The sequence below is a fragment of the Pleurodeles waltl genome, chromosome 4_2 (genome assembly GCF_031143425.1).
Source record: "Pleurodeles waltl isolate 20211129_DDA chromosome 4_2, aPleWal1.hap1.20221129, whole genome shotgun sequence".
NCBI classification, from domain to species: domain Eukaryota; kingdom Metazoa; phylum Chordata; class Amphibia; order Caudata; family Salamandridae; genus Pleurodeles; species Pleurodeles waltl.
The window spans coordinates 852,928,877-852,952,604 of NC_090443.1; the positions used below are offsets into that span (position 1 = coordinate 852,928,877).

The 23,728-nt window shown below is 45.7% G+C and overlaps 1 protein-coding gene across 2 annotated transcripts in view; it reads right to left on the reverse strand.

Annotated features, from left to right (window-relative positions):
- Window positions 1-23,728, reverse strand: part of PRKAA2 (protein kinase AMP-activated catalytic subunit alpha 2) — a 275,147-nt gene that overhangs the window by 146,736 nt on the left and 104,683 nt on the right. For both annotated transcript variants that reach the window (XM_069232599.1, XM_069232600.1), the window contains exon 2: window positions 6,462-6,603. In XM_069232599.1, the coding sequence (XP_069088700.1) occupies window positions 6,462-6,603 (142 nt within the window). The remainder of the gene's footprint in view (window positions 1-6,461; window positions 6,604-23,728) is intronic.

The following is a 23,728-nucleotide window of genomic DNA, read 5'->3' on the forward strand; positions in this document are numbered from 1 at the left end:
CAAGCATCACCCTCCCCGTGCCTGCCTAGTTCACTGGTGTCTACAATTTGTTCATCCTCTTCAACCTGTAGACACTTCACCATGGTTTATCACATTTCTTTCAGCATACATGGCTGATGCATTCCTTCTGTTGATAATACAACCCTGAGAGATGCTCAGTTGTAATCCAGAACATGGTCAATTTTCAATTGTCTATGTTTCTGATCCAAAGCACTCTGAGGCTACCACAAGGCTTTTTGCAGTCCTGCACAAAAAAAACAAATTAACACACAAGAGGTAATCTGAAATAGAACTATACTGATGATCCAAAACAAATGAGACAAGTTATTAAGTGGCTTATGGGCGATGGTGTTGATCTGTGTGGTAGATGTTTTATATAACATAGGTGCAGAGTTTTCCTTGGTTCCAGGTATTAGGTATGTAATCCCTTCTATTGAGCACCTTTGACTGTGTGCTGACTGAAAGTCACTGGAAAATTAGTGTCCTTTGATGCCAGGTGTGCTGAAAGTAGATTGGCAACTACTATTTCAAGTGCCTGTGAAACATAAGATAAGTCTGAGACAGTTCAACAGATTGACAGATTGTCTAAATTCACCAAAGGTTTCTTTTCAATAAGGGTGAAAATGGATTGTGAGGCCTTAATCCTCTGGAGAGAGAAGTACTGATTAGTCTGGCTATTAGCGATAACAGTGACATGAAATCCAAGCTTTGCATCACAAATTTTCTATGACAGGAACATTTTTGAAGGACATCAAGATTTTCCTGAGTCATCATCATCAACTGGCAATTATCCATGAAGAGAGCAGGTAGGTAGGTACACAGAACACTTTTTCAATAAGTAATAGAACTTCCTCAGGTGCCTCCAAGTGGGCACTGGTGAGGGCACAACCAGACATGTAAAATAAAAAAAGGCTAGTTTTTAAGTTTCTGTAGAACGCAAAGTTCTTGGGCAGAAGAAAGATTAGTTTTGTCACAGAACACACTTTTGTTAGAGAAGTTAACAAAATAAGTGAATTAGTACATTGAAGAATTAGGTGAAGCCAAGAATGTACATTTCTTCTTTTAATTCAATTCAGGTGAGACAGGGGGATGCCACTCTAATTCCTTGAGACGGGCAATGAAAAATGTGTTGCCTACGCCATCTACCAATTGGCTCATTCTCTCCTTTGTGTCTTCTAACATAGCAGCCCTCAACCACAGCCGCCAGTTTAGCAGATAGTAACAAAGCACTTGTAGGGGATGCAGGGCCATGTGGCAGACCCCTTAACCTTGGAAATATGTCCAGGGTGTTACCAAAATTGCCTGGTACAAGGTAACACTTCTGCTGGTAATACAACTCAGGCGTTAACCTCAATCCACACTCCCTTTTGCAGCACTCTTGTTTTCATAAAGGTGATTGCATGTACAGGCACTCAGACACTTATACGCACACACAACAACTTTTACTTTTATTCCTACTTACCACTTGTTACAATAGTCAAGTAGTTTCATAGCAATATTACTAGAATGTACTAATATCTAACCCAGAGGTGCTTATTTACTTAACTGTAGAGTAGTACATGACTGAGGGCCCAATTCACAAAGGTAAACTTAGACCTTAAGTCTAAGTTAGACCTGAACTCTAACTTTACACCTAAAGTCTAAGGGCCCAATTCACAAAGGTAAACTTAGACTTCAGGTCTAAGTTTGCCTTTGTGAATTGAGCCCTGAGTGTGCAACATCAAGATTTATGTTGTGTTATGTTATGCAGATTTGTAGAGCGCACTGTCACCCGGGAGATTATCCTGCTGATGAGCAGGTGTGAGCCTAAGCACATCTAGGGCCTAGTAGGACTGCAAGAAAAGCCAGGGCTTCATCTTCTTGAAGAATTCAAGAAGTGAGGAGGAGACTCTTATGTGTAGCGGCAGATTATTCCACACCTTAGGAACAATGTAGGAGAAGGTTTGACTGTCAGTTCTGGTTTTCCTTATCTGTGATATTTGTGCAAGTAGGAGTCCAGATGAGAGAAGGTGTCTGGAAAGTTTGTGAAAGCAGATGCAACAGTTTAGGTATGCTGGCCCAGTGTTATGTAGTGCCTTGACAGTGCGGGTGAGAGGTCTGAGTTGTGCTCGTTTGTGAAAGGGAAGTCAGTGGAGCTCCTTCAGGAGTTGTGTGATGTGAGTGCAACATGAGAGGTCCAAAGTGATTTCAGCTGCTGATTTTGAATGCATTGCAGCTTTCTGATGAGTTATTTGTTGATCTTGGCAAACATGGTGTTCCCGTATTCCAGTTTGCCTGTGACCAGGGTTTCTGTGATAGTTTTCGGGTGCTGATTAGAAGCCATTTCAAAATCTTCCTCAGCATCTTCACTGGAATGAAAGCATGAAGTGGTGACGGCATTGACTTGGGCTTTCATGTTGAGTTTGCTGTTGATGATGATCTTGAGATTCTTGGAGTTGTTGGTCCTAGCTCTGTTGGCCACTGGGTTGAGTCCCATGGTGATGTGCTGTTGCTGAAGATCATCATTTTGGTCTTGCTGATGTTTATCTTTAGACAGCAGGACTTCATCCAGAGGGTGATTTCAGTCATGCAGGCACTGAACTTGATTCGGGTACTGGGCATCTTATACCTGTCAATTCCTGGTTGCACCTCAGGTTAACCACCATTTTGAATATTAACTTTTGAGGTATTTTACCAGCTATATCTGGTTGGCAAGGAAACCTACTGGTAAGTTTGCTTCTGCAACTAAGGCAGCTGCGGCAGAGATGAGCTGTGTGCATCTCATACCTGTTGATATAATGCTCTGAAAATACTGCCCATGTTGTTAATGGAGTTGTTAAAGAGATCAATGTGAAATATGCTACTGGGAAGTAAGAATAATCAAAAACATCTTGAAGGATTAATGTGCCTGCTGCAAAGCAATGCACGTAACCTTTTGATCACCTTTATAAAAACAGAATAAGATGATTTAATTGCATAAGGCACTGAAGCAGACAGTAGGAGTGGAAAGTGAGAACAGGGGAAGAAAAAAGAGAGGGACACAATTGAAGGAATAAGGAAAGTGCATTGTGGATGTTATTATCTCATTGAAAACACTCTTGTCGGACTAATATCACTTTGTAGGTAGAAGATGAGGGAGGTGTCAGTGTTCCTATCATCTTGACAGAGAAGGAACATAGCAAATGCCACTGCTGTATTTACCTTACAATATCCCAAGCACTGCCTATAGCAAGCAGCCCCCATCCACCTAAAACCGCCCACGCAGCATGTCTTAAAAACTCAGAGTTGCTTGAATTATCAATGTGCGCCACTTGTTTTTAATACACAATTTGTGAATTGAACTACTTTTATTTAGATGCCTAGGCCTACTTTCTCTTGCTGTCAGACCCTGGCTGGGTGGTGCCTTGTCACCTGGTGTGCTGTTCCATCAGTACTCGTGCTCATCAGGTACAGTACTCATCTTTAAGCACCCAGGACCTGCGTGCCTTTGGCCTGTGCAGTAACAGTACCTAGGCTCATGCTGGTAGGAGGCAGGATGGAGACTGCAGCCAGGTACGCATGGCAGCAGCAAGAACAGAGACAATTACAGACAATGACTGCAACATGCTTGTTAATGTCTCGCCCAGGTACAGCCTCTTCTTTGCACTGACTGAGCCTCTATCAGACTCAGTCAGTGACAGGGGAAGGCAGTATTTGAAGGCTGTGATGAGTTGTGTACCAGAGCTTGGGACTAGTAAAATGACTGCTAGCTTTTGCTGTACTCCATGCCCTCGATCCAATCCGCAGGCCTGTATAGTAATTACAACTTGCAGAAGGGGGGGGGCGACACATTTGGGGGCTCATTCTGAGCCCGGCGGGCGGCGGGAGCCGCCCGCCTGGAGGGAGCCGCCAAATGACCGCACCGCGGTCAAAAGACCGCGGCGGCCATTCAGACATTTCCTCTGGGCCGGCGGGCGCTCTCCAAAAGAGCGCCCGCCGGCCCAGAGGAAATGCCCCTGCAACGAGGACGCCGGCTCAGAATTGAGCCGGCGTAGTTGCAGGGGTGCGACGGGTGCAGTTTGCACCCGTCGCGTATTTCAGTGTCTGCATTGCAGACACTGAAATACACAGTGGGGCCCTCTTACGGGGGCCCCTGCAGTGCCCATGCCATTGGCATGGGCACTGCAGGGGCCCCCAGGGGCCCCGCAGCACCCCCTACCGCCATCCTGTTCCTGGCGGGCGAACCGCCAGGAACAGGATGGCGGTAGGGGGTGTCAGAATCCCCCATGGCGGCGCAGCATAGGGGATTCCAAGGGCAGCGGAAAACCGGCGGGAGACCGCCGGTTTTCCTTGTCTGACCACGGCCAAACCGCCGCGGTCAGAATGCCCTGCGGGGCACAGCCGGTCTGTCGGCGGTGCTCCCGCCGACCCTGGCCCCAGCGGTCTGAGACCGCCGGGGTCAGAATGACCCCCTTGGTATCTTCACACAAGGAACAGCAGGAGAGCAATGCTGAAACTGTAAAACAGAACCCTTCATATCACGATAAACCCAATATATCATGAACAGTACCGCCAGGGAGTATCACACGCATGCATACAATAGGGAGAAGGGAGAAGGAAAAAGAAAGAAGATGAGGGCAGGATACATTAAATTACAGCAAATAAATAAAGTAAATAACAATAAGATATTATAGCATGCACTGCCAGTGTGAGTTGGGAGTAAAAGGCACCCTGCACTCACGTGCACAGTGCATTCCATGGCTGTGGGTCACAGAGAGAACGTTGGTTGCCCCAATCCATCCTGAGCTGTGGAGAATTGGTAGCGTAGTGGACCAGGGAAAAATGGTTGGATCAATATTCAAGACGACAGAAGAGACAAAATCATGGCTAGGCTAATCAATTGACTGAGCCTGTTTCAAAATAAATGGATAACTCACAGAGAAATCTCATTACCATGGGGAACTCACAGAGAATTATCATCTAACTAGAGAGTGAATAAGGAAGAATATGTTTTCCTTGGTGGAAGTAATGCATGACTTCCTGACGTTCATCGTAAATCTGAGTCACTGAAGCAGGTCTTTTGCAATCGAGGCATAACTCAAAGCTAAATGTTTGCTATGAGGAATCAGGAGACAATACACTTCACATCACACACCCTGAGCCAGCTGGCCATAGCTTGGACTAGTTTGGTGAAGCACCAGGGAGCAGGGAAAAGTGTCAACATCAGATAGTTCTCTACCCATATACAGGAGGATATCCTAGTTGTGGGACAAATCAAAAGTGTGTGTCCTTTAAATCAAACCTCAAAATCCAGTCCTTGTCCTGATGGATTTTCCTGATGGGGTGAATGGGTTTAATCTTGAAGCTGTTAAGGCAACACACCTTTTTCAAGCCTAAGTGGTTTATTACTGAGCATATACCTGCTCATCTCATTTCAATGAAACCTACTTAGATGACAAGGCCCAGACACATCCCTGGAAAGACAAACTCTATAGAACCTATCATGGCAAGACTGCTGCCTTCCTCACGTGACAAAGCGAGCCTAGCCTACAACGCTGTAAATCTTCATGATGCAGAGAACCAAAGAGGTCAACAGTATTAAGAGCCAAGTTTTAGTAAATTGAGCCAACCTGCCACCATACATAAAGGGTAGATACAAAGTATTCTAGCTCTAAGTACCTAAGCCTGAGATCTGTGAAAGCACCAGGGAAGCTGTCATTGTGCCAGGAATGTCCTATGCAAACACTAAAAAATAACTAAACATTTTTCTGAAATGATCAGTTCTTACTGTTGGTCCACTAGGAATGGTCTATTTCGATTTCTTAATCGGTGTAATGTATTCCACATCCAGTTTAACATTGTTGTCATTAATAATCACCCATTATTTTCATTGTGCTTATGTTAAAAAATAAAGAAAGAGACAGATCACATTAAGGCAATTGTTTGCACACAGAGAATAGACTACATTTTTAATTATGGGAAACCTTCTTTTTGAGGGACTTTTTTCACTTTTAAGGTAAAAAGGCTAATTTACCTTCAACTGTTTTCAGTTTGCATGGTATGCACTTTACAGAAATGCGAAAATATGCACTATTTAACGGCACACACCTTGTCTTTAATGCAAGGTGTGTTTTCAAGTATAAATGCCTCTGCTGAACAATGATTAACTCAAGGGGCAATGTAAGGATGATCAATGGAATATTTACTAGAGCAAGTGTAATAGTATCTGCTCTTTGCTCCATGTTCTTGATATCATATCTGTGTATGAACAAAGTAGAAAAGTGGTTTATGACTGGTAGATACTTATTAAAATGCAAGACATTGGAAAGTGCTGTTGACTTAATGAAGAATGATTATGTTGTAAGCATATTTCCAGTGAGCATGTGACAACACAATACCCAGAATTCAAGATGATAAGACATACAATTTGCAAAAATTGTAAAATGCCCAAATCAATTAAACCACGGTTGACATTTATAAGAAAATGTAGCAGCATTACTTACAGTTTAATAATATGTGGATGCCGAAAAAGTTTAAGGTTTTGAATTTCTTTCTTGATTTTGCCAACAACATCTAGATTACGGATTTTCTGACGATTTAAGATTTTCACTGCCACTTTATGTCCTGTTAGTTGATGTTCACCAACTATTGGAAAGACAAATGGTTTAGTACAAAACATTAGGAATGACCACAGTCATTTTTGTCAATTTTGCGCACGGAATCCAAGACCTAACAGACTGATTACATTGCATTTTCAACACTGTTATCAAAGAGTTAATAACATTATGTGAATCTCTATTGCTAAACTAACATTTCTATAGCCCTATAGTGAACATGTTAACTCACGTGGACAGTTCCGCTGCTATATTACTATTTATTTTGTTTAGTTTTGATAACGACCACCAAAGTAGATGGAAAGAATATAACAAGAACACGACTAAAACTTTTCAATTCAATAAAACAACAAAACAACAATCAAGAATTACTTCTAAAAGAAAATCTTTGAATCCACTCATTAATTATAAGCAATTTGACCTAAAAACTATATTCCAAGAAGGAGGGGGTGCAATGTTATTTAGGTTTGGTTCACCTTCCCAAACATCTAGCATTCTAGCCTATTAAGCCATTTCTGCAAATTGCCCAAAACTCATTTCAATATCACAACCTTTCCTTTTTCGAAAGTCATAGGAGTGCAACCTAACAATACCTCTAGCGCATCTGTCAACCCCACCAAAGATCTGTATTAAATCATATACCTCTAATCCCCCTAATGATCACACCAAACTCCTATTAACTTAGTCTAATGCAAGGACCTTGGAATGAATGTATGGAATGGATTGCATGAGTGCACAAGTATAATTCCAATAACTGCTAACACTGATCTAACCACTAACCTTGGGGCCTGGAGCAGTGTGCTGCTTTGCTTAAATCTCTTCAACGCTTCATCAGGGGTAGTAAGTGCTATATAAATGCAGATACAATTACAATCACGTATCCATCAAACTCTGAACTGAAAGGTTTGCATTTTTAGGTCATATACATACAAAAACATACATACAAAAAGAACAGAAGGGAATCCTTGCAGATGACAGATGAGCGAGAGGACTCCAGGTATTGTTAGGTTGCCTGTCCGCATTTGGACCACGCCCAGCACCAGGAACCTTGGCCCATCGGACTCCCACAGGTACTCCTCAGCAGATCCGAATTCTGGACCCTGGACACCGCAACAACTGCTGCCTCCCACCTCCTCGATCCACAGCAGGGCTGTTCACTTGCGAACACTGTCTCTTCACCTGCCACCTAGGATCAACCACCCGGACAGAAAGCCATGTCATGCCCACCCCACCAACTGACAATGCCCGGAACTGTTTCGATACTTCCCAATCAATGCCAGATCACTCTGCAAACACACTATCGAATTTGGGGCACTCTCCCCTGGCGCAGCCTTCATCACCGAGACCTGGTTCAACTCCACTTCTGCCCCCAACATCACCACTGCTACGCCCAACAGCAACAAGATGACACAAAGAGACTGCACCAAAAACACGGAGGTGGCATAGCCATTGTCCACAGGGAATCAATCCACTGCACCACCACCAAAGATGACACCACACCAATCATAGAACACCTGAATTTCCAACTCCACCCCAATGATAATATAACCATCAAAGGTACCCTCACCTACAGACCCCCAGGACCATTCACCAGCTTCGCAACACCATCACAGACTTCATTGCCCCACTTGCCATCAAATCCAATCACTACATCTTCATCGGAGACCTCATTTTTCACCTGGATGACCCCACAGACACTAACTCCACCAACCTCTTGGAGTGAATGGACAACATCGGCCTCACACAGCTGGTCACAGACCCCACACACACAGCAGGGCACACACTAGATCCAACCTTCACGTCCAGTGACAAAGTGAAAAACAGCCATACCACATAACTCACCTAGACTGACCACTCCATCGTCCACTTCACTATCACAGGAGCACCGCGCACCACCCCAATCCTGCCCAGCATCCCCTTTCACAGCTGGAGCAAAGTGACACAGAACTCTCAACACTACCCAACCCAACACCTCAGCTGACCTGAAACAGGCAGTGGAGAACTTCAACACCTGGATCACCAATGCCGCAGACCGTGTTGCCCACGTCAAACCAGCCAAAACCTGCAGATTCACCAAACAAGCCAGCTGGTACACTCTGGAACTCAGCACAATGAAATACAACTGCAAACAACTGGAGATTAGATGGCACACCAGCAGAGATGATACAGATCGAGCCACCTTCAAGTCAGCCATCAACAATTACCACCAATGACACAAAGACTTAAAAAAAGGACCCCCTCGCAGACCACACTGAGGCCAGTGCCAACCACACCAAGGAATTCTTCACCATTGTCAGAAAGTTTTCCTCCCCAACAGCCACCAAGAACACTATCACTCCCTCACAGGACCTCTGTGACGCTCTAGCAAACCACTTCCACAACAAGATATCTGCCATCTACAAGAACGTCAAGCCCCAACCCACTGACATCTTCACCTCCTCACTCAGGGATGGGGAAATCATATTGCCCGACCCCCGAACCATGTTGATTTTTACGACGAGCAATACGATTTAATGTCTATTTTGTCCGACGGACAAGTAGACAATAAATCAGTAAATAGCTGTGAGCGCTCGGGCTTTGTCAGTCTGCGCTCCCCACCCCTGCGGTGACGCGATCGAACAATCTGTGGCCCCGCCCTCTCCAAACACTCTGTTTCGTGGCGGGTAAACAGGAACGGAGCAAATGGCTGACACGCCAGAGCAACCCACCAGAGGAGACTGAGGTAATGGCTGCAGGGTGGAAAAAAAGAATGCTGTTCGTGTTTTATTTGTCTGCCTGTCTGATCATTAGGCAGGGCAGGCCATCGTCATTACAAGTGCATATGTACAGTACATATGTACTTTTAAACAAGGGCCTTGCTGCCTGTGTGATCATCAGGCAGAGCAGGCCATCATCATTACACATATGTACCACTTGTAATGACGAATTACCTGCCCTGCCTAATGATCACACATGCAGCAAGGTCCTTGTTTAACAGTACATAAAGGGCCTTGCTCCCCGTGTGATCATTAGGCAGGGCAGGCCATCATCATTACAAGTAAGTACGTACATTTGTGTAATGACGATGGCCTACACTGCCTAATGATCACACGGGGAGCAAGGCCCTTTATTTACTGTTAAACAAGGACCTTGCTGCCTGTGTGATCATTAGACAGGGCCAGTGCTTAGTTGTAAATTAAAATGTGCCGGTGCTCAGAGCCCTCCTCTTAAACCTGGGGCTGCTGCAATTAAATGTGGGAACATGGAATACTGAGGCAGCGTAATCCTGAAGCCATCTGGGGTGGCCGCCTCTTCAATCCATTTAAAGCCACTTCCTGCCCCCTTCACCTCACTTTTGCAGCTTTCTGGTTTCTGCCATATGTTTCTTTTTCTTGCAGCAAATGCTTGGGGCATTCTGGGTTATACATAACAAGTCCTGTTTTTTAATACAGAATCATTTAGACAGCTTCTAAGCGCTCCCTATTTTTACAGACAAGAGTACTATTGCTCACAGACAGAGTTAACTTACAGAGATGGCTCAGTGAGATGCCCACTTGTCTCTGATTGGAAGTCACAATTTCAAATTCCTGCAAGGCTTACTCAGCCTTTCACTCTTGGACATAAACTATATGGTAAACAGATCCAACAAGTAGGTGCACAGAGAAGATTGCTCAGCGTCCATTCTATATTGCCTTTGCTTATATATTGAATAATTCATGCTATTTTTCTGCCATGTAAAAGTTTGGTTTCTTTAACATCACAGTGGGCTTGCGCAAACATTCAAAATGACGAAGGTCGAAATGTGAAAATCCGAGCAAAAAGTCCTGCTGGGATTTGCCCAATTTCCTCCATTTGACCTTGTCTGCACGGTCATCCTTCATCTTGTGACATCAGTTCAGGGCTGGCTTTAGCGCTGGTGGCGCCTTATACAACAGACTTTTTTGGTGCCTCCCTCACCACATGACCACCTCGGATTCCCTCACTACCACCTGGCCCCTCATCTCTCCAATGACCCCTTTCACATGCATTTATTTGTTGGAAAGCACTTGTAAAGGCTCTGACTTTACTTATTCACTCAGCTATGACATAAAATATAAATCTGTTCTTTGCAGCAGGCATATTCATTCACCCTCTACGCTAACTTTATGGCTGCCGCTAGAGAAAACTCCCATCCCTGTCCCTAGCAGGAACATTAATCACAAGAGGTGTCTTTCTTAAGCAGTCAATTATACATAATTTGTAATGGTTTGGAATTTTTTTCATGGTAACATGGATGGTAGATTTGAATCACATTTAGGTAAACTTGTCTTTTTCCAAAGCCCACATCCTTGTTCTTAGTGTAAATCTTTTCTTGGCTTCTAGGTCTACTGTGCAGCCAGTGTAGCACCAGACTCGGTGCGTTCACAACTTGGCAGGAAACAGAATCACTATGTACCATAGCAGCATGAAGCTTCAATGCAGCAGGCTGCCTCAGTCCCTTGTTCTCAGAGAGTTTGGAAAACTGTCTCTAGATTTATTGGAGTCTCTTATGTGAAAGCCTTGTTGCAACTGGCTCTACATTTCTGGACTGTGAGTATAAAACCGAATCAAGTAGTCTCAGGCTTGATCACTTTGACCTATTCACAGGCAAATATGTCTCAGCAAAGTCTTTTCAACTTTGTATTCAAAAGAAGTAAAGACACTGATAAAGAAAAGCCAGGAGAAGGAAACCAAAAAGAACCAACTGAGGTTCGTTGTTGTACCACCCCACATAATCCCAACCTAAATAAGAACAAAAAGTATGATGCTGAAAAAAGAAAACAGTTTTTTCAGTCTCACTTGGTGGAATCCTGGCCATGGGTAGCCCTGAAGGAAAGTCAGGAAGAAAAAGGACCAAAAATGTACTGTACTATTTGCAAAAAATATCCTACTGTAGCAGTCAGCCATTCAGGTTCAGGTAGAAATGCATTCTTAAGTGGATGTGACCAGTTGCGCATTGAACCAATTAGAGCTCATGAAACTAGTAAGCCACATATGACATGTGTTTCATGGCACCACCAGGAAATGAAAGAAACAGTGATGCAGTCTCAGACTCTTAGACCGAGTATCTCAAATTCCAGTCCCCCTACAGAGGAGTCCGTCATCATGCACGCACTGCAAAAGCTGAAGGAGAGAGAAAGAAAGAAACTGACCATCTTGTTTAACAATGCTCACCTAATTGCAAAACAAGATAAGCCATTCTCAGACATGGAAACAATATTTAGGGCTATGAAGAAAGCTGGTGTGGATATAGGAGAAAATTATACAAACCGTAAAAAAGCCTCAGAGTTCATAAGATCTGAGGCAGATATACTTTGACAGGACATCAAAAAAGTTGTTTCAGATTCTCGCTTCATTTGCATTATTGCTGATGGAAGCACAGATAGTGCCAACATTGAACAAGAAACTGTGGTGGTGAGAGTAGTCAGTGATGGGAAACCCTACAATCTATTTGCAGATCTTGTTCCACTTGAACATGCACATGCACATGCACATGCACATGGTCATGGTGTTCTGGATGGTATAGCTAAAGGAATCCAAAGGTTATCTTTGGATTTAGTAGTTACGAGGTCTACAGAATATCCAGGCCCATCACTAATAGCTGTCAATTTTGATGGTGCTGCAGTTATGATGGGATCTAAGGGAGGAGTTGCAGCACTTCTAAAGAAAGACATTCCTTTTCTTCTCCCACTCCACTGTGTAGCTCACAAACTTCAGCTTGGGATTTTGGACGCTGTGAAATCCATTCCCTCTATTTGTCAGTTTGAAGAAACTTTTAAATGGATTTTCAAATTTTACTGGTATAGTCCTAAGAGGCGAAGAGATGCCAAAGAAATGTCAAGAATAATTGATGAAAACTTTGCACATTTCACTGATATTAAACAGGTTAGATGGGTATCCAGCAAAACCAGGGCTTTGGCAGCCATGCAACAAAACCTGCAGACAGTGGTTCTACACCTGGGACAGGTTGCAGCTGGGAGTGATGACTCTGCTGCTAAAGCAAAAAAGTACCTCTCAATTGTAACTAGCTTTACATTTATAAAAAACCTTTACAGCCTGAGAGATGTTCTGAAGCTAGTGTCTCAGCTTTCAGAATTCTTTCAGTCTAATGAACTGCTTTTATTGCATGTTCCACCTGCTGTAGAGAGGTGTGCATTGATCCTGGTAGGCCTTAAAAGTGAGTTGGGTGAATACATGCAGCAGTTTGAGAAACTGTACCACCCTGAAGAAAAAAGTTTGGAAACATTTCTACTGATGGCTGGGAAATAAAGTTATCCGGCTGCTGTCCACCAGCAGCAACAATCCAAAGTGACAGTGAGCTCATTGACACTGTAGTTAAGTACATTGATGAGAGTTTTGGAAATGTTAATTCCATGCCAGTTCAAGGATTTCAGGCATTTGATTATACACTGTGGCCAGAGAGTAGAGAGGAACTGTATAAATATGGGCTCTCTGATATTGAGGCAATTGTTCAACATCTCGAAGTACTTTTCACCACAGACGAGTAGTTGGCAATTGTAGAGGAGTTTTGTGGACTTAAAACCCATATGAAAAGCTTTCAGACCAAAGGCATTCCTGTATTGCCTGCCAGCTAGCAACAAAACCTCCTATGTTAACTAAAATATTAAAGCTTGTGGAGATGATGTTCACATGTAGGGTGTCTACAGCAGAAGCTGAACATGTGTTTTCTGCAATGAATGTCATTAGGAACCCACTAAGAACACGGTTAAATCATGATGTTCTCCAAGATCTAATGCTTCTTAAAATAGAAGGGCCCAACTTTGAGGTATATGACCCCAGCAGAGCTATTATTCTCTGGCTTACAACAGGAGGCACAAAGCATGTGTGAGGACATAAGAGGCCACATCTATCATAACTACTGAAGTATTGTCAATAATGAGTTTTAGAGCAGCTTGCAATGCAAGATCCTTTACTGTTGTATTCCTATACAATTTTTACCCTTTTGGATAGTAGGGATAATGTAGCTGCTTTTCAAGTTTTTCTTTAGCATGATTACGAAGCACTGAATAGTTACTGGTTTAATAACACAAAATAAAAACATATTACATGTTTCTGTGTCAGCCCTTATAATTGATGTAGGAAGTAGGTGGGACAAATTCATTTTTCAGGACATGTAAATCTCATTTTTGTCCCTTGGCCAAGTAGATTATTTAAAAAATTCTATACCCCTGTCCCTCCAATGAAAGCCTCCCCGACCAACAGCTCACCGCATGGGAACAGCTCACCATTCCCGACACCACAGCCATGATGAACTCAATCCACTCAGGTGCACCCACCGACACCTGCCTCTACTGCCCCTTCAATCTAGGAAGCGATGAGATCAACCACCGACTGACCATCATCCTCAACGCATCCATCGCCACAACCACTTTTCCCAACACATAGAAGCACACAGAGATCAGACACCCTCTGCAGACTCCAGCGCACTCCAGAACTGCTGTTGCATCTCACTTCCCCCGTTTCCAGCTAAAGTCCTGGAGATGGCCGTCAACTCACCGAACACCTGGAGAGAAAGAACCTGCTTGACACCTCTCAATCCGGTTTCAACCACAGCACCGAGACCTCCCTGATCTCTGCCACGGATGACATATGCAGCCTACTCGACAGAGGAGAATTCTCTCAACCTTTCTGCAATCTTCGACACACTGTTCCCACCAAAAACTCATCAAGAGACTGCACCAGATCGGAATAAAGGGTGACGTACTCAGATGGATTGCATCTTTCCTCATGGGATGCATGCAGAGTTTGCCTTCCCTCCTTCTGCTCAGAACCCATGAGCAACATCTGCAGAGTCCCTCAAGGCTCATCCCTCAGTCTCACACCCTTTAACACCTACATGACACCTCTAGCCGACATCGTCAGAAACCACAATATCAACATCATATCCTACGCCGATGACACCCAGCTCATCCTCTCGCTCTCAGCAGACCTCATCACAACCAAGACCAACTTCCATAACTGCATGAAGAACATTGCAGCCTGGATGCAGGACCACTGTCTGAAGCTCAACTCTGACGGGACTGAAGTGCTGATCTTTGGCAAACATATCTCCCCTCGGAACGACACCTGGTGGCCGCTGAACTTGGACCCACCTCTACACCAATAGACCATGCCCACAACCTCTGCATCATTCTGAACAGCAAACTCACCATGCAACATCAGAGAAACATAGGCGGTCATTCAGACCGCGGCGGGCGGCGGTCGCCGCCCGCCATGCTGTTACCGCCGAATGACCGCCCCGCGGTCAAAAGACCGCGGCGGCCATTCCAACTTTCCCGCTGGGCCGGCGGGCGACCGCCAAAAGGCCGCCCGCCGGCCCAGCGGGAAAGCCCCTGCAACGAGGAAGCCGGCTCCGAATGGAGCCGGCGGAGTTGCAGGGGTGCGACGGGTGCAGTGGCACCCATCGCGATTTTCACTGTCTGCTAAGTGGCAGTGGCATGGGCAGTGCAGGGGCCCCCAGGGGCCCCATGACACCCGTTCCCGCCATCCTGGTTCTGGCAGTGAAGACCGCCAGAAACAGGCTGGCGGGAAGGGGGTCGGAATCCCCGTGGCGGCGCTGCTTGGGCCAGGGGAAAACCGGCGGGAAACCGCTGGTTCCCCTTTTCTGACCGCGCCTTTACCGCCGCGGTCAGAATAGCCCAGGAAGCACCGCCAGCCTGTTGGCGGTGCTTCCGCTGCCCTCCGCCCTGGCGGTCATGGACCGCCAGGGTCGGAATGACCCCCATAGTCTTGTCCGGCTGCTTCCTCACTCATCGCATGCTCTGAACAATATTCAAATGGCTCCTCTTAAGCACCAGAAAAAAGTCACACAAGCCCTACTCATTAGCCGTCTAGACTACCACAATGCTCTGTATGTAGGAACTACCACAAAACTCATGCGAAAACTCCAGACAATACAGAATTCAGCAGCCAGAATGATCCTCAACCTGCCCAAATGGTCCCACATAAGCCCAGCATTTGAGGAACCTCCACTGGTTCCCCGTCCAGGAAACATGCCAACTCAAAGTACTGACATGCCCTTGATGACCTAGAACCAGCATACATGAACCACCATCTGAACTTCTACCAACCATCCAGAAACCTTCGCTTCACCTCTCTCACCCTATCTCAGACACCGTGCATCCGCCGTAGCCACAGCGGAGGCCGCTCCTTCGCCCACCTCACTGAAAAATCCTGGAATACCCTCCCTCTCCACCTCCAAGCATCACCCTCACTGACGGACTTCAGGAAGAAACTGAAGTCCTGGCTCTTCGACTAAAAGCTCAGCAACCCAGCGCCTGGATACCCTCGTGGGTGATAATCTGTGCTGTACAAATACAGATTGATTGATTGATCTTTTTTCAATGATTAAATTAGTTTAATACAATATTGGAATATTGGAATGTTGAGAGCTCCATTAAAGACAAGGGAGCAGTGGTGGCCCATATAAACCGATATAGGCAGACTACAACACATTAGTTAGGAAATAATGTTGACTGATTTCTCCAACAGAGGAGTTCTCAAACAACCCCTGGAACACGAGGTCACTAATCAAGCCCAGAGGAAATAATTGTTGTCCACCAGATCAACAACTAAACATGGATAATTATTACAGCAAATAAGTTGGTAGCAAAACTTCAGCAGGGTAAGGCAACCCTACTTGTGTGCCACTGTAACAGATATGCAAGCCCCTCCTCAGCACAGTTCTATCTACTCAGCACTGTCTACAATTAAACATTCTTTCAAGTGTTTGCATGTTGCAAAAGTGCACTTTATATGAAAACACATGAAGGAGAGAGAGGTCCACCGAGAGATGGCATGCCATTTGGGCAATCACCCATCACACTGGCACCTGCAATGACAGTGCCACTCATCACAGCCGCTCTACCACAGGGAAAGGCATACTCACAAACAAACAAGACAGTGATGTAGTCACATAATATTCAGTAACCTGTTACACGTAAGAGGTACACATAGTGACAGGTATGGACATGGGTGCAATAAGAGACTGTCATAGGTCAGTAGTACTTTCAATGGCAGATATAGTTACATGAAGATTGAGATTCTGACATGATCATCAGGACTCACAATAAAAGGTACTGCAGGACTTTAAAGAGGCACTTACAAACCACAGATGTACTCCCACAACAGAGTCGCTGAGTAACCTCAGCACTCACAGTGGCCCTAGATTGCAGCATAGAGGCTCCAATGTGGGTTACCCAGGGAGGACACTAAGGGGATGTGATGCCTCAGTCACTTTTTGTGTATCAAACAGGCCCGTTTCTGGCTGTGGAAGTTGATCATTGTCAGTACTTCAAAACGTGTTTATGTAAATCAAATCAAACAATATATTTACTCAACAAAGTAGTACTGCAAATCTTGTGAAAAATACAATAGCAATTAGTAAATAAAACATAATACAAAGCATTCTCAGTGCAGCTGAAGTCAGGCACAATTACATGAATAGGATTTTTTGAGTGTGATATTTTCATTGTCAAGTTGGGTGCTGTCATAGAACTAGAGGCCTGCAATATCACATATGGAAGTTTCTGTCACCTCAACTTTCGTAGTTTTTTAGGCTTGACACATTGGGTTTGAGGCAGAATGCAGCACACCTAGAAAAAGGAAAAAACAAGGAGAAATAAAGTTATTCCTCCTCGTTATGCCTCACCTGGGGATGCATATCCTTTTGGCGCATTCCCAGGTTTACCTGTTCTTGTAACTCTGGGAATGCGTCAAAATCCATGGATGTTACGTAGGAACACTCATGCAACACCCATGAAAATGCTTCCCCGGAGTAGAGTAATGCATGCAGCGATTTGCGCTGCGTTACGTTACACAAGATTTATGAAGCCACGCACAGCCACACAAAGGGGCTTTGCGTGGCTTTATAAATCTCATTTTTCATTTGCGTTGCTCTAGCACCAGCATAGGAAAGCTATCCTGAAGGCAGCGATGCGTTCTCCAACACAGCTGCTTTACAAGGGCCATCGTATCTCTTTCACGGCTGACTTCTCTTTGACTACCAATATCAAGGTTCTCACCCTTCGCCCTAGGCTTCAGAAATGGGACCTAAAATATGGCTTGTTCAACCCTGCACTCATAGTTGTTACCATCACTAGCAAGACTAAAGACTTCTTTGATGATCTAGAAGCCTGGCTGGACTCCATGGATGACTCGTCTATTGAGTCTACTGAAGCCATAGATTGTCCTCCACCCCACCATAAAATGAAAGACCAATATACAGGGAATCTGATTGTGGGGGTCTCAATAAGGCAGTAGAGGCTTTCCACAGGAACAGAGAAAGGGACAAGACCATATTACCACTCAAACCTGCATCAAGACGAATGATAATTTATGGCGCCCCTTTCCAGGCTCAGAAGTAATGTATCTGGTTTTTTTTATATACTGCATTCTATTTGTTTACTTGCCCACGCTCCGTCCGGTGCCACAGGCCTGCTGGACTCCGGGCAGGACTGGGGTGGCGTGGTGGTGTGTGACTGTATTGCTTAGGGCAGAGTCTCTTGAGACCTTCACACATTCACTGCAACATTGGGTGGATCTGTAGCATGGTTCAATTTACTTGTTTCTTTGGCATATCAAACACACAACACGTCTCCCCACCTCCCAGCTCTAACTGTCCCATGGCTGCACTGGAACCTGCCGCCCCCTTCCTGAGCAACTTGTGGAGCCTCTCTTCGCATCTGTTTTGTTTAGCTACACTGCTGAGCACTGAGCAATTACCTTTTGTGCAAATGCCCCTCCCTTCTCCCATTCATTGGGTCTGGGTGGTCAGTCCACACCTCCGAGAGCAGGAGTCAGCTCAAAGACTTCCCCTCTTTTCCCTTAGTGAGACTTCGTCACTTCCTTTATCCCCAGAGTAACTTTCTGAGCCCTCTTACCTCCCCAATGGGCTGAGATAGCCACCCTCTCCTCTTCTTCCACTTGGGACCCAGACAGATACCCTCTCGGTGGTCCATATCGAATGACATCTAGACACTGATCCTTGGTCACGTTGAATGTCACACTACATAAAAAAATTGAAGGTATTGCACTGTTTATGAATGAGACATGCCAATATCGTACTTCTCCAGGAAACCACCAGTCCGCAGAAGAATCCCAGAAGCTCAAACAGGTTTGTTTATACAACATAGTTTGAAAAAGTAGGGAAGTGGGCAGAAATGGTGAGTTTGCCCCATCCTGTAACTCCTCCAGAGTCGCCATTCTCATCTGCCATAACCTCCCATGTAGAGTACTTAAAACATGGATGGACACTGACCGTCACTTTTTGTTTTTGCGAGAATCCATTTTTTTAAGAGAAGCATAGTTGTAATCTCTGTCTATGCCCCCAACATTGCTAATTTGCTGTAGAAAGCCACCCGGCCTCTACAATACTTTGTTGCTACACTCACCCCACGGGCCAGACTCAGCCCTAGGGTCACTTGAGGCCTTCGCCAATATATACTACTGGTCTGTGCTCTGCGTTATTTATGCTGGCTGAAGTAGGCCTCAACACGAGGCCCTGTCGTGCAAATACAGGGACACACTACATTGGGGATGAGGGACAGGCACAAACCGTCATGTGGAGTGCCCCACTGCCTGCCCTCCGGCTCCGCATGCACACCAAACTGCAGGAGCAGTGTGTCCAAGCCGGTGCTGTGCCAGCATACGTCAGCGTGGGGTAGGGAATGCCCACATCTGCACTGCCCAACTTGCGGCTCAAGAGATACACCCTGCAGGCCAAGCTGTGTTTTTCACCTGAGGCGCTGTGATTACTGGCCGGAAAAGGCCAATCCCTTCTGAGGAGAGAGGCAATCCCACCTCCAACTGCCTGAGGCCCCGGGAGCTGCCCATTTGCTGTGCTGCCACATCCAGTGAGAATGACAGGCCTGTGCATCCCTCGCTCCTCATGCTCGCAGGCCTGCTACTGCCTTACTGTTAGGTGCCTGTGCTCTCCACCACAAGGTACCATAAAGGAAATATACATCACCACACAATGTTACTTTGTTGTGATATGTCCTTGGGACTGCTGTTGAGTTACTTGAGCCTGGGAGGTGCATGAAAGGACTCCTACTCTTTGCAGTGGTACCTGTGGTGGTTTTCTTCGGTACTGTCATGCTACTCATCAAAACTCTCTCAAGGTAGCAAACCCCAAGTAAAGTGTATTATACCTTGCCCATTCTCTATGGCGCTTGTGCACCTCCTGGAGGGCAGTCCAGGCATATAATTTACCAGCCTCGGCCAGTTGGACACGGGGTAAATCCGCACCAAGAAAGTGTGCCACGTGCTGCTACCAAGACCTGCAGAGTGACTACAGATTCAGTGTGCATTAACATGAGCTTACCTTCGTGACGTGACCAGGCACCTCCTGTTCACACCCCAAGATCTCATGCCTCAGTCACACCCCTGCATCCAGTTAGTCAATTGTCGGACCCCGCCATGGCGACACTGGGATGGCGCCACTGGTTGGGAAGACTGCACCACTATTTTCGTGCCACAAGGGAAAGACAGTGGGGTAAAGAGGCCGATGCTAATGAACTTCTGGGGTGACGAGCTGTAGGAACTTCTAGAGACTCTACTGAACACAGGAGATGATGGTGATTGTGACACTGCTCCAGCCACCCTCAACCGATATTCTGACCCGCAACTCAATCTGGAATACGAGCGCTTCAAACTGAGCCAAACCCAACAGACACACTGAATCAGTTGATAGGCACCTCCATTTTGTGTTCCTGTGTGCATCACCTCTGTGTCCTGATACAGCCCAGTGTTCAAGGATTGCAAAAAGACCTAGGTAAGGAGCCCAAAGATAAATATCTACTTGTAATTGTTCAAAAAGTGTTTGTTTTACTGTGGACTCTCTGTGTTTTCAGGCAGCCTGGCCTCTTTTAAAGTGGTGTTTGTTTAAAAATCGTTTTTGCCGTGACTGTGTGAATTCCCTCGCTAGTTTGTGGCTCCCCCCCCTCCTTTTCCCCACCTCTGCCCCCCTTTTTTTCACCCCTATTCTTGGTAAAAAGACTACATACATCTTTCAGAGTGTGGTTTTAGGAGACTGTTTTTAATCTGTTAGTGTGATTTAAATTGTGCTTAAAAGCTGTCTGCCCCCCTGTATTTTTGCCTTAAAAAAGCCCGATTTTAGATTGTGCGCCCAGAACTATTGCAGTGTTTGTCTCTTAAACAATCTCCCCCCTTACCTGGAAAGTAGACTCTGCTAGCTTGGAAGTGTGGATTCAGCCTGTCTGTATCCAAGGAGATACTGAATAGAGCAGCAGTAGCCCCCCCCAGGCCACAGGGACTGGAGTTTAGTTAACTTGCTCCTTATATAGGTTCCTCGTGGTTGTTGCATATGCTGTTGTGATTGCTTTTTGAGAGATGGTGTTTCATTGGTTGCTAGCTCCAGGGATGCAGTTATGATTGGTGGATAGGGCTGGGATTCTGATTGGCTGTTGGTTCTAGGGCTGTGATTGGTGGATAGGGCTAGGATTTTGATTGGCTGTTGGTTCTAGGGCTGTGATTGGTGGATAGGGCTGGGATTCTGATTGGTTGTTGGTTCTAGGGCTGGGATTGGTGGATAGGGCTGGGATTTTGATTGGCTGTTGGTTCTAGGGCTGTGATTGGTGGATAGGGCTAGGATTTTGATTGGCTGTTGGTTCTAGGGCTGTGATTGGTGGATAGGGCTGGGATTCTGATTGGTTGTTGGTTCTAGGGCTGGGATTGGTGGATAGGGCTGGGATTTTGATTGGCTGTTGGTTCTAGGGCTGTGATTGGTGGATAGGGCTAGGATTTTGATTGGCTGTTGGTTCTAGGGCTGTGATTGGTGGATAGGGCTGGGATTTTGATTGCCTGTTGGTTCTAGGGCTGTGATTGGTGGATAGGGCTAGGATTTTGATTGGCTGTTGGTTCTAGGGCTGTGATTGGTGGATAGGGCTGGGATTCTGATTCGTTGATGGTTCTAGGGCTGTGATTGGTGGATAGGGCTGGGATTTTGATTGGCTGTTGGTTCTAGGGCTGTGATTGGTGGATAGGGCTAGGATTTTGATTGGCTGTTGGTTCTAGGGCTGGGATTTTGGTTGGCTGTTGGTTCTAGGGCTGTGATTGGTGGATAGGGCTAGGATTTTGATTGGCTGTTGGTTCTAGGGCTGTGATTGGTGGATAGGGCTGGGATTCTGATTGGTTGTTGGTTCTAGGGCTGGGATTGGTGGATAGGGTTGGGATTTTGATTGGCTGTTGGTTCTAGGGCTGTGATTGGTGGATAGGGCTAGGATTTTGATTGGCTGTTGGTTCTAGGGCTGTGATTGGTGGATAGGGCTGGGATTTTGATTGCCTGTTGGTTCTAGGGCTGTGATTGGTGGATAGGGCTAGAATTTTGATTGGCTGTTGGTTCTAGGGCTGTGATTGGTGGATAGGGCTGGGATTCTGATTCGTTGATGGTTCTAGGGCTGTGATTGGTGGATAGGGCTGGGATTTTGATTGGCTGTTGGTTCTAGGGCTGTGATTGGTGGATAGGGCTAGGATTTTGATTGGCTGTTGGTTCTAGGGCTGGGATTTTGATTGCCTGTTGGTTCTAGGGCTGTGATTGGTGGATAGGGCTAGAATTTTGATTGGCTGTTGGTTCTAGGGCTGTGATTGGTGGATAGGGCTGGGATTCTGATTCGTTGATGGTTCTAGGGCTGTGATTGGTGGATAGGGCTGGGATTTTGATTGGCTGTTGGTTCTAGGGCTGTGATTGGTGGATAGGGCTAGGATTTTGATTGGCTGTTGGTTCTAGGGCTGGGATTTTGATTGGCTGTTGGTTCTAGGGCTGTGATTGGTGGATAGGGCTAGGATTTTGATTGGCTGTTGGTTCTAGGGCTGTGATTGGTGGATAGGGCTAGGATTTTGATTGGCTGTTGGTTCTAGGGCTGTGATTGGTGGATAGGGCTAGGATTTTGATTGGCTGTAGGTTTTAGGGCTGGGGCTGTGGTTGGGGGTCAGGAAATAGGGCTGGGTCTTCAATTAGTTGGCTAAATCAGGGTTTAAAACAGGATTGGCTAGGGTTAGGACGAGCTTCTTATAGGCCGGTAGGGCTATAAAAGGCCAGGATTCAGGGCGTCTCAGCCCGGGCGTCGAGGCAAAGGGCGGAGAGGACAAGGGCAGCTGCCTGTTTGGGCCTGTTTGGGACAGGTAGGGACTAGGGACTAGGGCCAGAAATGCTGCCCAATTCATATTTCCCCAGGAATGGGTTCTACCCCAACACATCCCTCAACATGCAAACACATTATCTGCAAAGATATCCAAATCATGCATCACAAACTGACCACAGACAGATTGCATTGCCCCACCACCCAACACAATACCCTACATACAACACATATACACATACCCCCCATAACTACTACAGTCAAACACCTTCATTATCACAGCAAACACTACTCTGTCCACTCCCACTAACACTACCTGCCACCACCCACACAATACAAAACTACAACATACAATTCTCTCAGTTTCAGTCTCCCAGATACACACTCTCTGCTCATACTAACCAAAAACACAATCCGCTGTTCGCTCCACACAGACCGCCTGTCTTCATAATAATGCCCAAACCCTGCCTTCAAACACATCATCTACAAACACTCTTCCCCTCACCAATTACACACAACCATACAATCCCCACATTTCACTCCACCACACATATTACCCCTTCCGGGCATCTCAACTAATACTTCTTTCCCTGACACACACCCATCACCTCTTACACACCTCACACATTCATCTCCAAAACACATCAACACCCCATCTAACACTCAAATTCCACTTAGCAGCACTAACTCACATACAAATCCCTCACCAAAAACAACTACACCAATAGCCCCTCTCATTCTTCCACAAAAACAATACCGACCACAAACATCAGCACATCAAAGCAACACAAACTTACATTACACTCATCATCATACCCACTCCCACCCCCAGGACTACACAAAGGATACAAATTCCATCCTATCTCCACCCCTACCCCCCCACTCTTCACAAACACCTACCACAAGCACCCCATCCCAGCAACCTTCATTCACTCGCCTCTCCTCCATTGCACAATTTAGGGTCTTACATCATGATCCACATGCTCCTCCACCACCCCTAACCCATACTCCATCCACACTAAACAAACGCAAACAAAA